The sequence below is a fragment of the Lygodium microphyllum genome, chromosome 29, assembly GCF_053477565.2.
Source record: "Lygodium microphyllum isolate KBCC chromosome 29, Lygodium_microphyllum_v1.1.10, whole genome shotgun sequence".
NCBI lineage: Eukaryota > Viridiplantae > Streptophyta > Polypodiopsida > Schizaeales > Lygodiaceae > Lygodium > Lygodium microphyllum.
In genome coordinates this window covers 107,560,067-107,583,345 of record NC_141163.1, presented here as the reverse complement: position 1 = coordinate 107,583,345, position 23,279 = coordinate 107,560,067, and the positions used below count along the sequence as shown (strand labels likewise).

Below are 23,279 nucleotides of genomic sequence, written 5' to 3'. Positions count from 1 at the left end.
AGACAGCTCAGATCATGTATTAAGGTCAATTAAAACTTGAACTAGACCATTCCCATATGAAAGGCTAAGGGTAAAAGATACCTTAACATAAGCAGTGTAATGGCCTCCACCCATGCTCCCATAGTGATTGCTAATAGCATAAAGCTCATAAATTGTACCATCCCTCCGTGGGATGTACTTTGTCAAATCCAGATCATGAACGGGGAAATTTACAAATGTCTCAAGCTTGTTCTTCAAGTACCTGCTGTATGAGAACCTTTTCAGGTGCACAACAAGAATATCTGGAAGCCTCCACAGATCCAGTTTCTTACTGGCCTGCCGATGCTCCTTACAGCAAGGACAGTACCTGTGACACCCATCAAGATGAGAATAACTCACATTTTGTACATTTCAAGAATGCAATTCAAAAGATGAACGATAAATGAACTGCATCATCATTTATACCTACCACATGTCATCTGGCCCCAAAGGCTCTTCCTTTAGGAATGCTTCTAAACAGCTGTAGAGAGAGAGAGCCTCTTGCCGTGGCTTCTTGATTGAAAAAGATGACCTGGAAACCTCTGGCATGATTTCCAAACAACTTACGTTATATTGCTCTAAGGCCTTTTCAGACCAATCCACAGCAACATATATCCTATTCATCCGGGCAGTGCTGAAAAAACCTGCCGGAAGAGGCTTGTCCAATTCAATGGGTGAATCCTTCCCCGTATATCTTTCTTCCGTAAGCCAAAACTGAAACAACTCAATATCTTGTTTGAACCCATTGCATTCTGATGCCCCAATCATGATATCAGATGCATCTTCACTCATTGGACCCTCAATACTTGAGGCAGGCAGGTCATTCTCAAGCATATCTGTATCTTCATCTGTGTGATTGTCAGTCCCATTCTGCTTACACCCATTCTCAGCAACAACTAATGGTGTTAAATACTGAGAGTTCATCATAGGACGTAAGAGTTTCTTAAAAATATTTAATAAATCTGCTCCTGTGTGCAAACTCTCCTCTGGCAAGTAGGTAATCAAAGGGGAGCCAAAATTCCTTGTGGATTTCTGTAGCAGGGAAGCATCCCTGTAGAAAAGTAAGGTTCAAATTCTGCACCTATACATAAAATATTTTTTTATTACACTTGAAAATTAAGTTGACCTGCCTGAAGTCCTTACATCCGTGCTATCTACCACTTGCATATTAACCAAGATATTTACTTAAATTCATGTTCCTAGGTCATCAGTATTCTTATACATACATGAACCTTTTTGCTCAAGTCATTTTTTGAAAATGCTACTGGAAATCTAAGGACACTTGAATCCTTAATCCTGTTAACTAGAAGAATTTGGACTTGATGGAAAATCCCCCCCATAGTCACATAATTCACAGAATTTTCTTACGGCACTTAATCCTGTTAAGTAGAAGAATTTGGACTTGATGGAAAATCCCCCCATAGTCACATAATTCACAGAATTTTCTTAGGGCACTTACCTCTCTGGACGCCGGTTCATAAATACTAATAATGGAGCTCTTTCAGAACTTTTTGGAAGCCTATGTGCTGTTATAAGGCCATCATCACGAACTGAACTTAGCCAATCAGTATATTCCTCCAGAATCCGGAACTGGCGATGACTGTAGAGCTAGATTGCAACAACAAATAGAACTCAGACTTTCTGAACATCAGACAGGAAGTGCATGATGCATTAGAAACAGAAAAACACTTGACAATCATTGAGGTTACCTCTTTTAACATGAGCCGTTCATCATCACGCAAACTGCATGCCTTTCCAATGGCTATGACAAGATCTCTGCACCTGCCTTGCTTGGGTACAGTAACAGTATATGGCATAGGAGGAGCACTTCCATCACCAGTGAATACTGTTACAGTTAGAGTTCGAAAAGTAGTGGATGGCAATGGCAGTGACAGATACATAAAGGGATCAAAAGTAACTGAGACTTTATTACAAACTGGGCATACAAGAGTAGACTTATATTGACCCTGGAAAAAAAAAGCATTAACAACTCAGGCTTCCAAATTTTACATCCTTCAAGACTCATTATGTGAAGAATTTGTGAAAAGGTCAACCTGGCAGATGTCCACAATGATGGAGTCATTACGTGCTTTGTGATTTTCCCAATTCTCATGAGCAACTACCTCATCTGGGCGACCGTCTGTATCTTTTGACTCAATATATGGCTTTAACTTCACCCTATTGAGATCCTCATGTAGACCATCTAGAAGAAAAGCCAGGAGTTCCTGTAATGTTGAAGTACAGGAACAATATGGTCAAGACTAAGTTCACCATCTTGCTTGATGATCAAACCAATAATCTATAGAAGAAACAACATTTTTAGTAATAAATAGTCACATCCACATACCTGAGAATCGTGTTGGTTGTAACCACTGAATTGAGGAGCAAAGCGTGCCAGCTTTGCTTTAAAAGCTCTTGGTGCAACAGGCTGTCTCCCAGGAGCCCATAATTTTCGCAGCAGTTCACCAAACGCTATTGCTAGCTCTCCCTAGAATAGAGGTTTTGAAATACAATCATCATAATTGCAATCACAAAGACAAGTAAAGGGACAAGGATTGATATAAGAAAAAAGTTAGAACAAAAGGTGGGGCAAATGTCTTCTTATGTTACCTCCATGCCCAAAGGGTTTTGACGATTGATTTCCTGACTGTAATCTTGCAAAAAGAAATCCACTAGTTGTGGTGTGTGAACCAAGCACTGCAAAGCACTATTCATAAAGCAAGTGTTTCCAAGGTTTTGAAGACCAGTTAAGCCTAGAGGCCCTGATCTGCCAACCCCACCATCTTGATCATCATATGCACTATTAAATGGATGAGAGTAAAATCCATCTGGGCTTGAGCTTCTTCCAACGTTTCTGCTTCCTGTTGGCCCACCTGCAATTGAAAAACTTGATCTAGAAGGTTCAACTGCCACTAAAGCTAACTCCTTTCCAGCAGAACCATTATCAAGGGTACAACTCTGATTATCATCTGGCCAGCTGCCATCCACCTGTATTTCTAAAAGAACCTGAATCCAAAAAATGGGAACACAAATCATACATCATCCACAAAATGCTACAGAGGATATGTCAGAATGTAGAAGAAAACAGAAGATGTAAAACACTGTGATAGCAGTCTAAGCTTATGTACAATAGTGTTTTGACAATAGTAGGCAAGACTTAATGTAACACTAAAAAGAAGGTAAAGAATGTTCTCATGCTAAAAGTTCTTCAAATTTTGTGGAAGCAGGACTGGATCCAAATAACTGCCATTATATGTAAGTCACCATATAGTTCAGCCACATTCATGTCGAATTCCATAGATGCTTTTGGAACTACCACCAAAAGATAAGGATTTCTACAAGAAGACAAAACAAAGCTCTAGACAATTAATCCTACGTGTATAGAACCAACAGATGTTTCTAACATTTTGTGCAAACAGCAAAGCCCATCTCAGCTTTGCAGCTTATGAGATTGTCCGCAATGCAGACCTAAAATAGCTGTCATGAATGATATAAAGAATCTCAGAAGACCTTCTCAGCATCTAGATAACACAGAGCAAGTAATATGAACTGTTCCAAAGAAAGGCAACTGTAGAAAAGCAGCTGCAATGTACTTCTCACAAGGATTGTATGTCTAGCTTCAGTTAACAAACTGTCAAAAACATGAGCTTCAACAAACGAAATTACCTCATGATCCATCTGAATATCAGCATCTTCGAGAGTTTGTTTGGGATCATTCATGAGGCTATGTTTTATCTTTCCAAAATAATCCCATATTCGGATCTGCAATAACCATCCTGATTTATCAGCAATATAAAATGAAAAGGTTTTATTCCAAAATCACGAAAGTTGGCATGCAATTCTGGCTCATTTATTGCACAATAATACCATACACTTGTCAATGACTGGAAATGCCAGGCAGCGACATTGTAAGTTGCAACTCTCCACAACTACTTCCTCTCTACTCATGACCTTTGCTCTCTACCAAACTTGCCCATCTCCTTCCTAACCCATGCTCAGGAAAAAAAAAGGGGGGAAACCCAAGTCACAAACCATAAATATATCACACATGCAGCTTCCATCTTCACATGCACACAACAATCCACAGCCAGATGGCCATCTGGCACCGTAGCTAGAGCAGCTAGGTGCTGGTATGGTGAACAAATGATGAGGTATATGCTCTCATCTACAGTCGGAGATCAGTTTTAACCAAGTTCTGAGTCATAAGCACGAGCTTCAAACACCATAGGCAGTGGATGAATAATGATTATGCCCCTGCCTGGCCAAGGGCACCTCAGCAACCTGTCCCAACACCTCAATCTTCACCAGACAGAAGCAGCTGTAGTCATCCACAAGCTCCAGAATGGCATCTCTAAAGATTATGAGGAATTGAGCAAATTTGAGAGACATGAGAATTTTGCAATCCACAAGCTTACATGTTCAACAAAGGCAAGTATGAGCCAAGTACATCCATATCACCATGAACTTGGTCCTGCTTCTAGATTTAGTGTCTAACTAAAAACATCACTGGATTAAGATCTAACCTCATTGATATCTAAACTGCCATTGAAGGTAATCAACTTACTGTTTCAGATCTCAAATTCAACAGTTCACGAGCTTTTTGATAGAGTTCTCCTACAGTATCCTGCAACAAACCAAACCAGCAATTCAACCACTAGGTGATAGCAGTAACTTTCACAAGAGGCATTTTTAGCTAATTGTAATGGATGTGGACCTCCTTAAGGAGGATTTGATGTTGTAAACATAAACGAGCACTCTGTGATGGAACAATAGAAATTAGTTGCCATACACTGGTTTCTAAGCTTAATTTGTATTACAGCTGCTTATAGTCACTTCACTGCTTAGAATATGGTTTTCAATATTGCAAAGCTAACATGAATTTCTACAAGGGAATGTTAAGATGGAAAACCCAAGCTTTGTGAATCTCAATACAAGTGTTGATCCCATTCCAGAAAGTGTCGTTTCCTTGAGGATTTGAACACAACTTATGAAAACGATTTACAGAGTTGAAAGGCGATGTTTGAGCAATCAGTGATTCGGTGGGGAGCCTGTTTGTTAAAAGATTAGAAGAAGATTCCAAAAAGAAGAGGACTAGAATTGCTGAAGCACCCTTCCTCACTGACAGTTGACCTACAAATGAGAAATCCTGATCACAAAATGTTAGGGCAAGAGCACGCTGTCCCTACCAGAGATACCCCTATCTTGTAGAATTTGGCACTGACAAGGTGTAGCCAAAGCAATCCACCACCCTCTGTAGCCAAATAAACAAGGTCAACCAGCTGATACCCACCTATCCCTGTGCTCTTGCATTGCTTGGATATTCCCAGGTGGTTGGAATATTCAATCCACCAACATCTATTCATGTGACTGAAAAGTCAGCATCAACGCTTTTAGCTAATGATATTTTAAATACCAACAAAAATCAAAGGTGGCTGGAGACCCTTTAAGCGCCAAGGAATTGTGCTTTCCAAGTCAGAAGTTATCCTTTCTTTATCTTGCATGACATAGATTCACTGCATGAACCATAAGATGGACACAGCCTTTCACTTGCACATGTAGCTTTTCCTACTGCAAAATAGACACAAGATGCCATTTCTACTTGTCCTCTTTTTCACAATGGGCAGACATAAAATGGTCCTCCTGAAAGGCACCCAACCCAAAATATGGATGTATCCAAATTGAAGGTAGACATACTCTTCATGTACCCTCTCATGTACATTTTGGAAAGTGGAACAAGAATCCAAACGTGCAGAGAAGAAAAATCGAAATTGAAATGGACAAAGGGTGGATGAGGACAAAACCCCTCACAGAACTATAAATGCAGGGAAAGGAACATGGGTTGCCCCAATGAGAATATAACTCCATGAGGATCTATCTAGTAGAAGGTGCAGAACTTGACCCTAGAAGGAGAAAGAACAAAAGAAAAAAGGATCTATTAACAGCCTTTGGAGGCCAAAATTGACCTATAGGACAAATTAGATAGCTCATTACATTCCACTTGGGGTATTAATGCCACGAAGGCACATAAATGAAAAAGGAAAAGATAATAAGTTCCATTACAGATATGTCATGAACATTCCACTTGGGGTAGTAGAATTTAATTAGAATATCAAGTTCCATTACAGATATACAGGGCAGCTAAATTCCACTACAATATATGTCATGAGGACAAGTATCTTTGAAACCTTACTTAACATATGGATTAATTTTTAATCACACAGTTAAAGTAAATGTTGTGCATGTGAGGTATTGTTGTGCTAAGAATTGCTCTTAGCCACTTAAACAGCCCCAAAACATGCTTATTTTAGCCAAAACCCTAAAACGGGAAGCAAATCGAGAGAGTTAAGTGAGAGAGGATCTAGAACCCTAATTTTCTATAAATTGGCAGCCACCCCTCCACTCTTCCCCCTAATCTCGTTTTTGCAGGTTTCAAGTGTTATCAGCTTGCTGCCCACACCCTGTTCGCGGAGGATATCTCAGCCCTTGCTGTCCATCACTGTTCCCTACAGTCTGGCGCCTGTTTCCAGCCCTCCACGCGCTGATTGCTGCTGTTTCTGCCTGGCAACTGGCTGCTGATCATCTACATTGCTGTCGTACAGCCTGCCACATCAGCAAACTGCTGCATTTGCAGGCCCCAGCTGCTGCCCTGACAGTTTTCTCTCCCCTACTGCAGTTGCTGCAGTTTCTCTCTCCTGCAAGCTGTCCTACCTGCGTTTTTAGTCTCTCTCTCACCTGTTGCCTACGTTTTTAGTCTTTCTCTCCTCACCGCTGTCTGCATCAGATCCAGCTTCTCACTGCTGCATTTGCTGGCATTCGACATCTGGAGGCTGCCTTGTTGCGATTTGGGATCCGTTCAGAGTACGACAAACTCTCCTGCTCATTACCCCTGCCCTGATCCTTGAGATACAGGAGTTTGAGGTTCAATATTCATTCATTGCATAGTGTGTTTGCTACATGAGCATCGTATTATTAGTAGTCATATCATTTTATTTATTAACTGTGTTCATTGTCTCTGAGTTACCCTAACCCTAACCCTAACTGTGTTCTTTTATCAGTCTGTGCTTTGTCGTACGGTTTTTGCTTATGCTTTTGTGTTAAGGTATTTTCTTTACATGGTATCAGAGCCTGGTACTCTCTAAGAAACCTAGGCCTTTGATCTGAGAGCTCTTCGCAAGAAGCAAGAACAACAGTAGGTTTAAATGACTTCGAACACATCAACACCGATTCTGTCTCTAGAACAGCCTATGCCGAGAACTGAACGAGAGTGGGCCGATCAGCTTGCTCCACAAAGTTCCAACATGGTGGAAAATACATCTAAGTACATGGAAGAAAAGATAGGCAAGCTGACCTCTAAAGAATATAAACTGATCATAGCCTATCGACGAAAGAAGATTGAGGAACTCGACCGAAGGATTGCCCTTCAAGAAAAGCTTCTGAATGAGGGTATGTATGATTTTCACTCTTCAGATGTTGCGCGTAAGTCTGATGATGTTGCATGGCCGTCGAGCCCTCCATCAGGGATGGGCCCCCCTCTTGGAGAGCAAGATCCGGAGTATTTTCCATTTTTTCAGACTCTTCCGTCTTCTCCGGTGCAAGGTACTTTTGATTCGTCTTTTGTGCCTTCTTCTTTTACCTCTTTTGTTTAGCAATATACTGGTAGAGATCATGTGGAAGAAAAAGTCCAGTCTGTTGACTACGGAAAAGGTCATCTTGAGAACCAATTCTTGTATATTAACATGCGTCGCGGGGATTATAAGAAAAAGTCAGGTACCTCTTTTTCTACCCTTCTTTTCCATATACTTCACATAATCAGAATAAATTTGGTGTTCCTTTCACTTCATTACATGGTGCATCATCATCTTCGCAGTTTCATTTTTAGTTTTTAAATGATAAAAATGAACAAAAAGAATCTGCACCTCATACACCTCACTTTCAAAACCCACCCATCCCACCACATTCTTCCGCTGCTTCACTACTTCCATATACACCATTACATTTTTCATTTCAAACACCTCATGTCGCACCGCACATTACGCCGGGGGGGTTATGGAAGCATAGGCACATCCTTTAGGACCTCATCCTTCCCTCAGCCGGGTGGTGTTCCACCTACCTCATACACACGTTCGGGATCATTGCAGCCTGGGTATCCCACTCAGTGTCTCCCGAGTGTGGATCAGTTGCCTCCACAGTTTGCCTTCATGGCATTGCCTAGTGGACCTTCTGGTCATCCTGTTGTGTCCCAACCTCGACAAGACTACCGTATCCCAATGTCTCATCCTACACTGGCACTTTATGAAAACATTCATTGTCCAGTGCCTCCGTATCAATTGGCACTCATTGGATACTCACAACCTCCTTCTACCTACCCACCTCTTCGCCCTCCCTCTTTCTCTTATCAAACACACCCACCTCCATCATCTTTCCCACTATCATCTTACACCACCTACCCAACACCTCATGGTTCTAGCTCATCTTCTGTCAAGAATGCATTTAATGACAAGACTCATTTTATCGGGTCAAACTTTACTACTTGGTTGAATTTGATGAGACATGTCCTTGACTCACAGAACCTATGGGATCTTGTGCAGGGGGTTGGAACCCCGACCCGATCCCGCATTTGTTCCATACGAGGTCGTCCGCTCATTGAAGGCTAGGAATGCCTCCGCTATTGTCGAGCTGATGCAGGTCTTATTCCCTGAGTTTCATTCTCAGCTTCAGCATTTTGACTTAGCGTCAGAGCGATGGGCACACTTGACTGACCGCTATGCAACTCGAGATAGGACCCGTCGTATTAATCTTAATCATGAGCTTCAGTTTTTCAAAATCACTCACTGGGTGACTTGAAAGTCAAGTTGGCTGAGTATCAGCGTCTCCTCGCTGAATTCTCCACTACGGGGACTCCCAAGTCCTCTGACCATCAGGTCACATTGTTCTTAAATAAACTCCCCAAGAAATACTTCAAATTTGTGGAAGGAATAGTTTCAAAGCCTACCATGCCTACATTCTATGAATTTGAGTGTCAGTTGTTGCATTACGCATGATTGTTCGATCAGTTTCATATGAATTCCTCTTCAGAGGGGGCTCTTCTTGCTCATTCTCAGAAAGGGCAACAAGGGAAGGGCAAACCAAACCAAACCTCCACTCAAAATCAAACTCAAACTCAAAAGCTAAATCAATCTGGGGATTCTCAAGGAAGCTCCCATTCACAACTTAAACCAGGGTGGCAGAATGTACCTAAAAAGAATAGATATTGTCAACATTGTCAAAAGGCTGGCCATTTTGACAATGAGTGTCGATCAAAGATACGAGGCACGGCACCAAAACCTCCGCCCCTCAGTCGGAAACCCCCAGCAGGGGAGGCAAGGTGATGGCAAGGGGTAGTTTAAAGGTCAAACTCACACTGCCACCGCACAACCATCTCAATCGACAACGTTCTCAACTCCAGAGGGCTTGTCTAACTGGTCTGCAGAGGCCCACATCCCCTCCGTAAAGATATCCAATGCGAGCCTCGTTCACCTCTGTGAGTTGCCTCCTGACGAGGTTACTACAAATGCCCACTCGTCACAGCTCCAGTTTGGATTGTGGACAGTAGAGCTACACATCACATGACTCCTGTAGAGGACATTTTCCATACCCAAGCCCCTGCAGCCGTGCGGGTCCGTGTAGGAAACAACTCCTCGATTAAGATTCAAGCTCAAGGTTGCATCAGTTTTGCCACTGGCAAGGGTCCGGATCTGGCTTCGCCGGACAATGTATATCATGTCCCTCAGCTCGGGGTGAACTTGTTATCTGTTTAGCAACTTTGTTGGTTGCGGCGAGCAGTTTTCTTTACAGTGACCATAGTCAAGGTCCTTGACTCTCAGACTCATTTAGTGATAGCTCGCGCTGAGGCACAACCTAATGGCCTATACCACATGACTCATTTTCTCACCGAGCCGACTGCCGAGGGCTTCGTATTCCATAGCTTCCAAGCCTTAGCCACATCTCGGAAGCCTACACACAATGCGCGTGTTTGGCATTTTCGCTTAGGGCATCTTGGTTATGACTCACTTTATGAGTTGTCACGCTGTGAGTTGATTAAGGGCCTTCCATCCCTGAAGCTAGCTCGAGATGTCTGTAAAGCTTATCAGTCGGGAAGCAGCACCGTACCCCATTTTCTCAACAGTCTACACATAGAGCTGAGGAGTCTCTTAGATTGATTCACGTTGATGTTTGTGGGCCGACATCCACTGCCGCTTTGAGTGGCACACTCTACTTCATTTTGATAGTGGATGTTCATTCTCGATACATGTGGGTGTACTTCCTCAAGCATAAGTCAGATGCTTTCACATATATTTATGCTTGGGTTCTGTTGGTTCATAACCAGACTAGTCGTCGTGTCGGGTGCATGAGAAATGATAGCCATGGTGACTTTATCTCCCATGAGTTTTTCGAGTTTCTACAGAAGCATGGCATTTCTCGCCAACTCACCTCTACCAACTCCCCCTCTCAGAATGGAGTTGAAGAGCGTAGGAACCGCACAGTCATAGAAATGGCATGCTCCATGCTGTTCGCAGCAGAGCTTCCTGAGCGCCTTTGGGTCGAGGCTATTAACACTTTGGTGTACATCCTCAACCGATGCCCGACTGCGGCTCTTCCTCAGAGAACCCCGTATGAGGCATTTTTTGGCTCTCGGCCTATTATTTCCCATTTCAAAGTCTTCGGGTGTCGTGTGTATACACACACACCTGATGACAAGATAGATAAGCTTACCACTTCGGATCAGACACGGCCAGTGGCCACGCCTCTTGATCCTATTGTCCACTTATTGAAGGATACCCTAGGATAGACCTTCGATACACACACACCTATCGTTCTGTTGTAGGAAAACTTCTTTGGTTAATTTATACTAGGCCAGATTTAGCTTACTCAGTTAACATACTTAGTCGGTATTTCACAACACCTAGGATGTCACATTGGATTGCATGTCTTCATGTATTACGTTATTTGCGGTGTATTTTTTCTTATGGCTTGACATATGGTTCTGATTTGTGTTTGCAGGGGTACACTGCTTCTAATTGGGCAGGAGATCCTAACACCCGACGTTCCCATGGTGGCTACCTCTTTACCTTGGGCACGGCTCCCATTTCTTGGCCAATCGTAAGCAAGAGACGGTGGCGACTTCCATGGCCGAGGCTAAGTACTAGGCTCTCTTCGATGGTACCACCGAGGCCATCTATCTGAGGAGTTTACTAGCGGCGCTTCATTTTCCATGTGACTCTCCCACAGTTGTCTATTGCGACAACCAGAGTGCCATTGCCCTTGCGGGCAATCCGATCATCACACCGCCGACACGGCATGTGGGAGTCCACTTCCACTTTTCTAGAGAGCAAGTTGAGCTACGCACTATTCGCCTAGAGTTTGTGCCTTCATCAGATAATTTTGCAGATATCTTGACCAAAGCGGTCAACCGGCCGGTTCTTCAGTACCTGCTACCCAGGATCGGCTTGGGTACACACTCCCCTACTTCAGCTTCACGGGGAGAGGGTGCTTCCCTCTTGCTTTCCCTTCCAGTTTGAGAGAGGGTGGTTTCTATTCTTAATCCTGACAATGATGATGCTTACAGTTTTTAGACATTACATTCACTTATTCTTTTATATTGTATTATTGGCATTTGTAACTTCATCGACACTATAAGGATGACCTGATTGTAAAAGGGCACTTGGACAAGTGAACAATTCCCCTGCAAGGGCACTGTCTCAGTGGCACTGTTGCATGGCATATTGTATGAGCATGACATCTTGCATCTCCCTTTGCATTACCCCATGCATTGGCATTCTATTCATGTAAACATGGATTTGTACGCATTTATCCCTTTTCGGTCTTTTGGAGTTGTCGATTCTAGGATCCACCATATTCGTAGCATAATACATGGCAGTTCTCCTAACGGCAATTTCCCTACCCTTGCTTGCTTGCTTGTCTTGCTTGTCTTGCTAAGCCCACCATCCTCTTTTTTGCCTTTCCACATATTCACCACATGATTGGCACATACACACACTTTTTCTCATCCTTAGGCACTTATCCTAGTCAGTGCGAGGGATTGGTCTGCTAGTTTTATGCTTGACTTGGGCTTAAAACTCTCTTAATCTTTTCCTATCTGTCACTTAATCAGCTGTTGCCCCTATATTACTTATGTATTTTCAAAACATTTCAACAAAAAAAAAATCCATTGATTCCATCTGCCTTTGTAGGACTTGGTAAGCCCTTGGGCAGCCGTCGAGCACCCTTGCTCCAATGCCCTGGCCTCCCTGGGGTGATCACTTGGGCTCCCTTGGTAAGATAATCATCGCCTCTATAGTCTTGGTAGGCCACTAGGCAACCGACGTGCACCCTTTGTCCAATGCCTTGGCTGATTTGGGGTGGAACGCCTTGGGGTAAATCAAAATTTAGGCTAGCCTACTTTTCTCGCCCTATTTTGGGTCTAAGAGGGAGTGTTGTGCTAAGAATTACTCTTAGCTACTTAAAAGCCCCAAAACATGCTTATTTTAGGCTTATTTTAGCCAAAACCCTAAAACGAGGAGTGGATCGAGAGTTAAGTGGAAGAGAATCTAGAACCCTAATTTTCTATAAATTGGCAGCCAACCCTCCACTCTTCTCCCTAATCTCGTTTTTGCAGGTTTCAGGTGTTATCAGCTTGCTGCCCACACCCCGTTCGCGGAAGACATCTCAGCCCTTGCTATCCATCACTGTTCCCTACAGTCTAGCGCCTGTTTCCAGCCCTCCACACGCTGATTGCTGCTGTTTTGCTAGTTTTGTGCTTGACTTGGGCTTAAAACTCTCTTTACCTTTTCCTATCTGTCACTTAATCAGCTGCTGCCCCTATATTACTTATGTATTTCAAAACATTTCAACAAAAAAAAATCCATTGATTCCATCTGCCTTTGTAGGACTTGGTAAGCCCTTGGGCAGGCGTCGAGCACCCTTTCTCCAATGCCCTGGCCTCTATGGGCCTTTGTAGGACTTGGTAAGCCCTTGGGCAGCCGTCAAGCACCCTTGCTCCAATGCCCTGGCCTCCCTGGGGTGATCACTTGGGCTCCCTTGGTAAGATAATCATTGCCTCTATAGTCTTGGTAGGCCACTGGGCAGCCGACGTGCACCCTTTGTCCGATGCCCTAGCTGCTTTGGGATGGAACGCCTTGGGGTAAATCAAAATTTAAGCTAGCCTACTTTTCTCGCCCTATTTTGGGCCTGAGAGGGGGTGTTGTGCTAAGAATTACTCTTAACTACTTAAACAGCCCCAAAACATGCTTATTTTAGCCAAAACCCTAAAACGGGGAGCGGATCGAGAGAGTTAAGTGGAAGAGGATCTAGAACCCTAATTTTCTATAAATTGGCAACCAACCCTCCACTCTTCCCCCTAATCTCGTTTTTGCAGGTTTCAGGTGTTATCATCTTGCTGCCCACACCCCCTTCGCAGAAGACATCTCAGCCCTTGTTGTCCATCAATGTTCCCTAAAGTCTGGCGCCTGTTTCAAGCCCTCCACATGCTGATTGCTGCTGTTTTTGCCTGGCAACTGACTGTTGATCATCTGCACTGCTGTCATACAGCCTGCACATCAACAAACTGCTACGTTTGCAAGCCCCAGCTGCCACCCTGACAATTTTCTCTCCTGTTGCAGTCGCTACAGTTTTTCTCTCTCCTGCAGGCTGCTTTGCCTGCGTTTTTAGTCTTTCTCTCTTGTAGGCTGTCTTGCCTGCGTTTTTAGTCTTTCTCTCTCCTCACTGCTGTGTGCATCAGATCCAACTTCTCACTGCTGCGTTTGCTAGTGTTCGACATCTAGAGGCTACCTTGCTGCGATTCGGGATCCATTCGAAGTACCACACACTCTCCTACTCATTACCCCTGCCTTGATCCTTGAGATACAGGAGTTCAAGATTCAGTATTCATTCACTGCATAGTGTGTTTGTTGCATGAGCATCATATTATTAGTAGTCATATCATTTTATTTATTAACTGTGTTCATTGTCTCTAAGTTACCCTAACCCTAACCCTAACTGTGTTCTTTTATCAGTCTGTGCTTTGTCGTATGGTTTCTGTTTATGCTTATGTGTTAGGGTATTTTCTTTACAGGTGTAACTAGAATTAGAGTAAATTTACGAGTCTGGGACTCCAAGAAATCATGGGATGTCAAAGGCAAAAGTTGCTATAAGTTATGTCGCACAGATACTTGGTAGTATCTGGTGCCAATTTTTGGCCTAGGTTATTCATTTGGCCATAATTGTCAGTTGGTGACACTAGAGAAGTGGCTTTGGTATCTAACACCAATCTCATAGTCAAAGATGGTGCATAGATACTCCGGAATGGAAGTTGCCTAGCCAAGTCAATTATTGCCCAATTAAAATTTTTTTTGGGCACTGAAATAATTACTAGATTAATTTTCAATACTTAAATATTAAAAATTAATATTTAATTATTGATAATGCTAGAAAAACTATTTGCAAAGGTTGTTGCTTGTCAAAAATACCCATGCAAGGCTGAAAAACCGTCCTTAGAGGTTGGAGAGAGGCATTTTAGTGCATTCAGTCTCCAAGCATGAGAGAGGAAGGAGATGTTGCTAGTCTAATTTACACCCATTGGAGAACCTTCTAAGACAGCTAGGGGCAAGAGAAAACCAATCAAACATAGGTGATAACATCTATAGTGGCGGAGACACGAAGATCGAGACAATAGGTATTCATTACGCATGGAGAGATAGAGAGTGAGAGAGAGCAAAGCAGAGTGTGCACGATTTTAGGTACAATGACGAGTGTACTACTTTAGGTTTTTAGATAGATATATATATGTAAGTACAAGTGCTAAGGATATGTTCACACCCGAGTACATTTAAAGGCACGAGGGTCTTTATTCCCAACAACCTCCCACCTAAAGGCAATGTGTCTTAAGAGGAGAAAAGAATCAGCTAAGTCTAGATATCTACAAACTTGAAATACATATATCTATCCAACTCCCATCATCTGTCGGCAATGAGTAAACCGCTCTGTTGGAAGGCCCTTCGTCAAAAGGTCTGCAAGATTATTATCTGTACGCACTTTAACAAGCTCAATGCTCTTCTTGTCAAGTACATCTCTAATGAAGTGATATTTCACCTGTATTTACTTTGTCTTTGCATGAAAGACATGATTCCATACTAGCATGATAGCACTCTGACTATCACAATGGAGAACAGGTAACTCTGTGATGCCAAGCTCTCCCACCAAACGTGAAAGCCATAAAGCCTCCTTGCATGCCTCAGTGGTAGCCACCTACTCTGCCTCTGTAGTAGACAATGCAACACACTTTTGTAGCCCAAAGATCCAAGAGACTCCTCCTCCTGTGAAAGTAAACGCATACCCAGAAGTGGACTTTCTACAATTTGCATGACTAACATAGTCCGCATCTGTAAAGCCAACAAAAGATGTCTTCTGCTTTCCAAAGCAGATGCACAACTCCTTTGTGCCTTTGAGATATTTCATAATACCTTTCACTGCATCCCAATGCTTTTTGCCAGGGTTTGCCACTTATAATATACTCCTGCTGAGACAGATAGAGTAAGCCTTTCGATCTATCTCTGAGTATTCGCATGCCAAGAATGTGATTTGCATCACCAAGATCCTTCATGTCAAAGCTGCCATGAAGACTTTACTTCAGTGAATTCAAGGCATGAGCATCCCTACCAGCAATCAACATGTCATTAACATACAGAACCAAGATAATCAAGCTACCATCTGCTGCCTTCTTAGTATACAAGCAGTGATCCACTTGACTTCTGTGGAAAACTTAAGATTGCATAAATATATCAAACTTATAATACCATTCTCTTGGTGCTTGTTTCAGGCCATACAAACTCTTTTTGAGTTTACATACCATCTTTTATTTTTCTTTTTCAATAAACCCTTCAGGCTACTGTATATATCTGTCTTCATGCAGATCACCATGTAAGAACACAGTTTTTACATCCATCTGTATGAGCTCTATATCTTCAGCTGCAACCAAGCCCAAAATTATTCTCAATGTAGTCATCTTGACTACAGGAGAGAAAATCTCATTAAAGTCAATTCCATGTTCCTGCATGTACCCCTTTGCAACCAATATTGCTTTATACTTTGGTGAGGAACCAAAAGTGACCTTCATCTTATAAACCCATTTGCATGGAAGTGTTTTCTCCCTTTAGGCAACTGCACCAAGTCCCAAGTGCCATTTTTCTCAAGAGATTTCATCTCTGACAACATGCCTTTATACCATTTCTTGTTGTCCTATCTGTCCATTGCTTCCTTGAAGCAAGACGATTCACCACAGTCTGTCAACATGACATAATCAGCCACATTATTTGCACCAAGAATGAATCTATCAAGTTTTCTAGTAGCCCTAGACGATCTCCTAACCCAATAATCATTGTTTGCTGACTGTTGAGCATTTTCAGCTTATTGTCCTAGCATTTCAGGCCGCAAATCAGCATTAATAGCTTGTTGTCCTAGCTATTCCTGCACATGTAGTGGCTCATTATCATGGGCAATAGCTAGTTGATCATTTCCAGTATTATTTTCTGTATTTACAGGTTCAATAGCAGGTATTTGCTGCTGTACAACATGCACATTTTACTCTCCAAAATGTATTTCTTCCCGGAATACAACCCTGCAAACCTCCTCTATCTTTTCGGGCTGTTTGTGCATGCGATCTTCCCGGAAGATAACATTATTGCTGCGTACTACTTTCCTTTTCTCGGGATCCCACAGTCTATACTTCATTTCACCCTCGTCACCATATCCTAGGAAAATACATTTACAAGACTTTGACTCAAGTTTGCTGCGTATTTCTTTACGAATGTGCACAGAAGCCTCACAGCCAAACACTTTCAGGTGAGCCTATGAAGGTGGCTTGCCAGACCACGCTTCTTAGGGAACTCCCCCCCCCAAAGACTTGTTTGGTGACCGATTAATTAAGTGTACGACTGTCATAACAACCTCTGCCCAAAAACCATGGGGTAATGTATGATGAGACAACATCGTATGGACCTTATCCTCTATGGTCCGATTCATACGCTTTGCAACTTCATTTTGGGCTGGATTGTGAGGGGCAATGAGCCTCTTAATCCCTTTGCTGTCACAAAATGCTTGACAGGCTTTGGACACATATTCCACACCATTATCAGAGCAAAGACACTTGAGAGTGTCTTATCAATTTGATTTTCGACCAATGCTAAGAATTTTTTGAGCTTGTCAAGCACTCCATCCTTGCTATGAATAGGATAGACCCATACCTTTCGTGTAGCATCATCGACAAAGGTGACAAAGTATTTCTTTCCCCCTAAAGATAATCCTAGCATCTGACATACATCTGAATGTACTAACTCTAGAGGAGAAGATTTCAAAGAAAGAGACTTTTTGTGAGACGTTTATGCATGTTTACCATAAATACAATGATCACAATGCTCAAAATCAGCATAACGAAGACAAAGCAAGTAACCCAAACAAAAAAACACTTTCATTCCTGTTTGACTCATGTGTCCCAACCGGCCATGCAACAAAGAAACGCTTGGCTGCTTGATCACGACAACAACATGATCACTCACACTAGATACATGGAGAGGATACAAAGTATCACTTTTACAACCTCTGGCAATCACTCTAGATCCCTTACACAACTTCCATTTTCCATCACCAAAGGTGGTATGAAAACCATCATCATCTAGCTGCCCTGTGCTAATCAAACTCTTCATGAGGTGAGGTATATGTCATACATGCTGAAGTGTGAAGACAAAGCCATACTGAAACTATAACTGCACACTACCAATACCTACAATGTCACATGCATAGTTGTCCCCAAGATGGAAAACACCATGTCGACCCCCTGTATAGGTAGAGAACCACTCTCGATGAGGGGTGACATGAAAGGAAGCACCTAAATCGAGAATCCAGGTATGCATATCCTCATCTGTATTTGCAAGTAAAACATATGCACCAAAGTGTGAGGAGACCAAAAGTACGTCATTCCCATTGTCCTCAGTGTCATGAGTGACTACATTCACCTCTTCAATTTTGACACTACTCTTCTTGGGTTGACCCTCTTTCTTCTCTTCCTTGCTATCATTTGTCTTCTTGCGCTTTCCTTTCTCTTTCTTCCATTCATAGCAATCACGTTTAAAGTGACCCTTCTTACCACAATGGTCGCATTCAACATCTTTGCCACGTGATTCACTACATCCCTTACTATCAGATTTGACATTTTGTTGTGATCTGCCCCTAGTATGCAAAACACTAAAAGACTTACTGGATAGATTATTCTGCCGATTCATTTTTTCCATGAGTAGAGCACTCTCTACATCAGCATACAAAAGAATCGCATTGGAATTGCTCATAGCAATCCTGAATATATCCCAACTCTCTGGAAGAGTGCAAAGCAAGAACGTAGCCTTAAATTCTTCATCAATCAAGAACTTCAAGGCAACCAACTGGCTGAAAATGGAGTTACACTCGCTCAAGTAAGTAGATGTTGAGAAATAAGTCAAAGTCTAAGGCATAGTCTAAGCCTTATCATATTGTTGTATGTAAAGTGTCCTTAAGTTTGGGGTATCTATCTTTTGAGGATTACCATTTTAGTGTGTGGACTGTTGAAGATAGGATTGGAAAATAATGGAGGTGAAGTTGACTTGAGCTCCAAAAACTGTGCTTGTTCCATACTTGCCTTCCTCTACTTGCAATTTTATCATTTGGTATCAAAGCATCTGCATCAGTAATCTCTCTCAGATAGTAAATGCCTTTGGCATCTGCTCCTTGGATGCCAAAATCGATCAGCTTGATGAATGTGGCCCCCGTTGCTATAATCAGAGATCCATAGGTGAAAACAGCTCTAGCAGCACTTGTCAGGGTTTTGCTGGCAAGGTCGACCTTAACCACTTCAGTACTAAGCATAAGTTCAATGCCTTTCTCGGAGTACCATTCAAGTAGTAATCTTTCTCCTCCACTGCCAACACAAGTATGGAATCCAGGAAGCCTCGCAGCACCTTCTAGAAAAAGATAAGCTTTGCTCAAACAGGTCTTTCATAAGGAGCAACAACCTCTTTAGAAATAACTGCTAGTTCCCCCGGGTTAAGGCCCAGCGATACAAACTCTCTCACGGCATAGCCCGCAGCAATTGTCAACATTGAAAAGCTGTAGAAGCATGTGCTGTGTGCCAAAGAGCTTCAGCAGCATATCTCAAGATAGACAGAGAAAGAAATCGATTCAGCGGCAGTTGAACACAGCAAAACGAGTAACCGCAGAGCTAAGAACTCCAGGGCAACGGGGTTCCCTTGAGAAGGTCAAGAGCCAAATGCAGGATCGCAGAACATAATGGGAGACAAAATTGTAAATAATATTGAAATATATGCTTGTCAATAACAGGGAGCAATGCTGAACAGGCCGATGGTAGAAGACCTGCAGGACAGGATCACAGGCGGAGGTCGCGCCAGATGCTTGTGCCTCTCTGGGCGTTAATGCCATACTCAAAAGCAATTAAAAATACCATTTGAAACAATCTTTCATCTGAATGCATAATGCGGCCCACACACATGCATCTGTGAGAGAGTCAATGTGCGTCTTGCTACAGAAGTTGCTGATGGTTTTGGCTTTCAAGATATTCAAGGAAGGGATAATGTCGAGCTGCAGAAAAAGAAAGTGACCCAATGGAGACTGACTTTACACCAGATTAGTCTTGATGTTGTTTGCACTAACAGAACGCTGGAGTTCTATGGAAAGCATTCGAACCTTGCTAAGCTATTGGACATCCTGCTACAATGCCAAGTTTATCAATTGGTGCAAGCAGCAGTGGCAATGCAGTATCATCTAAAAGCGCAACACAACATGGAAGTCAGCATGCAATCAATATGGAAAGAAGTTAAAATCGGTGCATGGTGTTTGGCTCATGAGATCCTTTGTTAAGATTTTTACTAGTACGCATTGTAGCCAATGCTGGTCCCAAGAGTGAGAGAAGAAGTGAATATGTGCTGCGAAAGGGGCAATATGCTCCAAGCTTGATCCATGCACCTGTTGGTAGATGTGAGGATAGCAAGGCCATTGATGCAGACAAAAGAAGGATTCAAGGCTTGCCACGAAGTGATTGGCATACATCAGACAGCGACACTTAGACACACACACATTGCAGGTGCATCATTTGATTGTAATTGTTATGGTTTATATCAAGCAAGAGCTGACCTAGTTGTTTTGGAGGCCTAGAAGGCCGGTTTTATGCCATTTTTGGGTGTCATTTTGGAGGCTTAAAATTTTGCCAAAAAATTCCATAAAAATTTTTCTAGCTTTAGCTTGACTGGGACTTCATTCTTGGCACAAAAAAACTGCAGAAAAACAGCAAGGAAATTGGTCGATTTTAAGCTTGTATTTTGATGCTTTTTGGGTCATACAGACATCGTGTGGAATCCGATTTGGATGGTTCTTGTTGGGAACTGAATGTATGACATGTTGGCATCATGGATGGATGTATATGACAGTTTTTGGACACATGTATGACAGTCATATTGCTGAATACCATTTCTGGACAGATTGTATTGTTGTTTTCTTCTGAATTTGCAGCAGTCATAATGTCTGACACGGCACAGATCACTCAGATCGTGGGGGACAAATTGACCAAAGACAACTATAGTGTTTGGTCCTACAACTTGGAGAATTTTTTGATGGGTAGAGATCTATGGGATCTCATAACAGGTGATGATGAATGTCCAGAAGTTCCCGAACATCCAACTGAAGAGCAAAAGAAAGCGTACAAGGATTGGACTGGGAAGAACAAGAAGGTTTTGCATTGGATCTCCATATGTATTTTAGAAACATTGATTCCTCATATCAAAAAGGCAAGTACTTATAAGGAGGCATGGGAAATCATAGAAAAAATGTATGGAACATGTACAGAGGCTCGTAAGATACAACTTAAGCAAAGATTACATGGTGCATGGAGAGGCAATCGCAGTATCACTGACTATGTGGCAAAAATCAAGCAAATTGCAGAAGACCTTGCATCCATTAATGCACCTGTTGATGATGATGATTTTGTGTCAGTGACACTAAATGGACTTGGACCAGCTTTTAAATCTTTGGATACCTCTATTTCCGTTAGGGGAGGCTCTATGCCTGACTTTGAGGAGCTTATTGGATTGCTACTTACAGAAGAAATCAAGTTGGGATTGAATGCATCTAGCAGTGGCAAAAATGCAGGTGGAGATAGTGTTTTCTATCACCAGAGAGGTCGTGGCAGCTCATCTAGAGCTAGAGGCTCTTCACCTAGTCGTAGTAATTATAGTTTTGCTCGTGGAAGAGGTAACTTTGGTCATGGTGACTTCATGCATAGAGACAGGGAGGTAGAGGACAGTCTAGTCCTTCTTCACAAAGAGATAGCACTTGTCATTATTGTGGGCATTTTGGTCACTTTGAGAGGGATTGTTATCAAAAACAGGATGCTATTTCTAGGGGTCGTGGAAGGACCCAATATGGCCACTATGCAGGCACTTATGGTGGTACAGGTTATGGACCTAGAGATGGATCGTCTAGAGGTCATCTATTTGCTATGGAGCATGTGCTTGGGAGCATGACTTATCCTCCTCGTGAGAATGACTGGTTTTTGGATTCAGGAGCTACAAACCACATGACTCATCATGCTGAGAGGTTTGATAGCAAGGAGCAAGTGCAGAATGATGAATATGTTGCCACTGGTGATGATACTTTACACAAAATTACTCATATTGATAGTGTGCCACTTGTTATTAAAGATGGGATTAAGAACAAGCTTGGTGATGTACTTTATGTGCCCACAATAACTAAGAACCTAGCATCGGTTGGTCAAATGACAGATCAAGGATTGCAGGTGAGATTCAATAAGTTTGAATGTTTCATTGAACAGTTCCATAATGGGAGAACTGACAGGGTGATTGCTCATGGTAGAAAGAAAGGGAGATTGTTTACTTTGGATGCAGGTACTCTAGTGATTCAAAATTCTATGTATGTTGAGAGAGGACATGGGCAAGATAAGGATGCGGAACTATGGCATAGACAGATTGGTCATGTTAATTTGCAAAGATTGAAGCAAATGCAATCAAAACAGATAATCTATGGTCTACCGCATTTAGGATATTTGAATTTTGATCATGTATGTGAGGCTTGTCAATTTGGCAAGCAGTCCAGATTGCCATTTCCAAAGAGGGGGAGAATAAGCAGCTATCCTTTGGAAATAATACACTCAGATATTTGGGGCCCATGTCAGAATGTTTCCATGAGCGGAAAATATAGATTCTATATCACTTTCATTGATGATTTCACCAGGATGACTTGGGTATACTTTATGCAGCATAAAAGTGAAGCATTTGAAAAGTTCTTGGAATTTAAATCTATGGCTGAAAAGCAGTTTGGATGCTACATAAAATGTTTGAGGTCAGATAATGGTGGAGAGTACATGTCATATGAGTTTTGTGACTTCTTGAGAGATCATGGTATCAAAAGGCAATTGACATGCAGGTATACACCTCAGCAAAATGATGTGGCTGAAAGGAAGAATCGGATTATTGCACAGGTTGCAAGGGCAATGATGAACCAAATGAACATGCCATTGTCATATTGGGCAAAAGCAGTGCATACTGCAGTTCACATTATGAATAGAACACATACAGCCTTGATTCATATGACACCATATGAGAGAATGTATGGCATGAAACCCACTGTTACATACTTTAGAGTCTTTGGATGTGTCTGTTATGTTCATGTTCCGGATAATTTGAGAAAGAAGATGGAACCTAAGGCTGTAAAATGCATTTTCCTTGGATATCCTGATGAGAAGAAGAGATACAAATGCTATGATCCAGTGAGTAAGGAAGTATACATAAGCAGGGATGTCAAATTCAGTGAATATGAATCATGGTACAAGCCCAAAATTGTAGTGGATGTTGATTCCTATGAAAGCAATGATGATAATGGCTATGGAAGAAAAATTTCAGCAAACAGCAAGGCTGAAAATCAGCATGTGGAAGATGCTTCAGGACCTCAAGGGAATGTGGAAAGCAGTGGCAGCTACAGTCCATGGAGTGGTAGATTGAGAAATGCCCAAAGGAGTGCAGAAGTTGCAAAAGATAAGAGACCAATGACTGAAAGTTCAAAAGATGAATCTATAGATGATGAGTGTGGCATTCCGCATGTTAAAACACCAGGCACTAGAAGTGCAGGAAAGTATGTGCCACCACATGCTAGATCAGATGAGACACACGATAGTG

The 23,279-nt window shown here is 42.2% G+C and overlaps 1 protein-coding gene across 4 annotated transcripts in view; it reads right to left on the bottom strand.

Moving 5' to 3' along the window:
• LOC148010996 (ubiquitin carboxyl-terminal hydrolase 9-like) overlaps window positions 1-23,279 on the bottom strand; it is a 38,669-nt gene that overhangs the window by 1,778 nt on the left and 13,612 nt on the right. For all 4 annotated transcript variants that reach the window (XM_087671624.1, XM_087671625.1, XM_087671626.1 and 1 more), the window contains 9 exons: window positions 4,583-4,642; window positions 3,685-3,780; window positions 2,629-3,024; window positions 2,366-2,506; window positions 2,073-2,243; window positions 1,728-1,985; window positions 1,478-1,626; window positions 449-1,069; window positions 82-346 (listed from right to left, as the gene is read on the bottom strand). In XM_087671624.1, coding sequence (XP_087527750.1) covers window positions 82-346; window positions 449-1,069; window positions 1,478-1,626; window positions 1,728-1,985; window positions 2,073-2,243; window positions 2,366-2,506; window positions 2,629-3,024; window positions 3,685-3,780; window positions 4,583-4,642 — 2,157 coding nt within the window. The remainder of the gene's footprint in view (window positions 1-81; window positions 347-448; window positions 1,070-1,477; window positions 1,627-1,727; window positions 1,986-2,072; window positions 2,244-2,365; window positions 2,507-2,628; window positions 3,025-3,684; window positions 3,781-4,582; window positions 4,643-23,279) is intronic.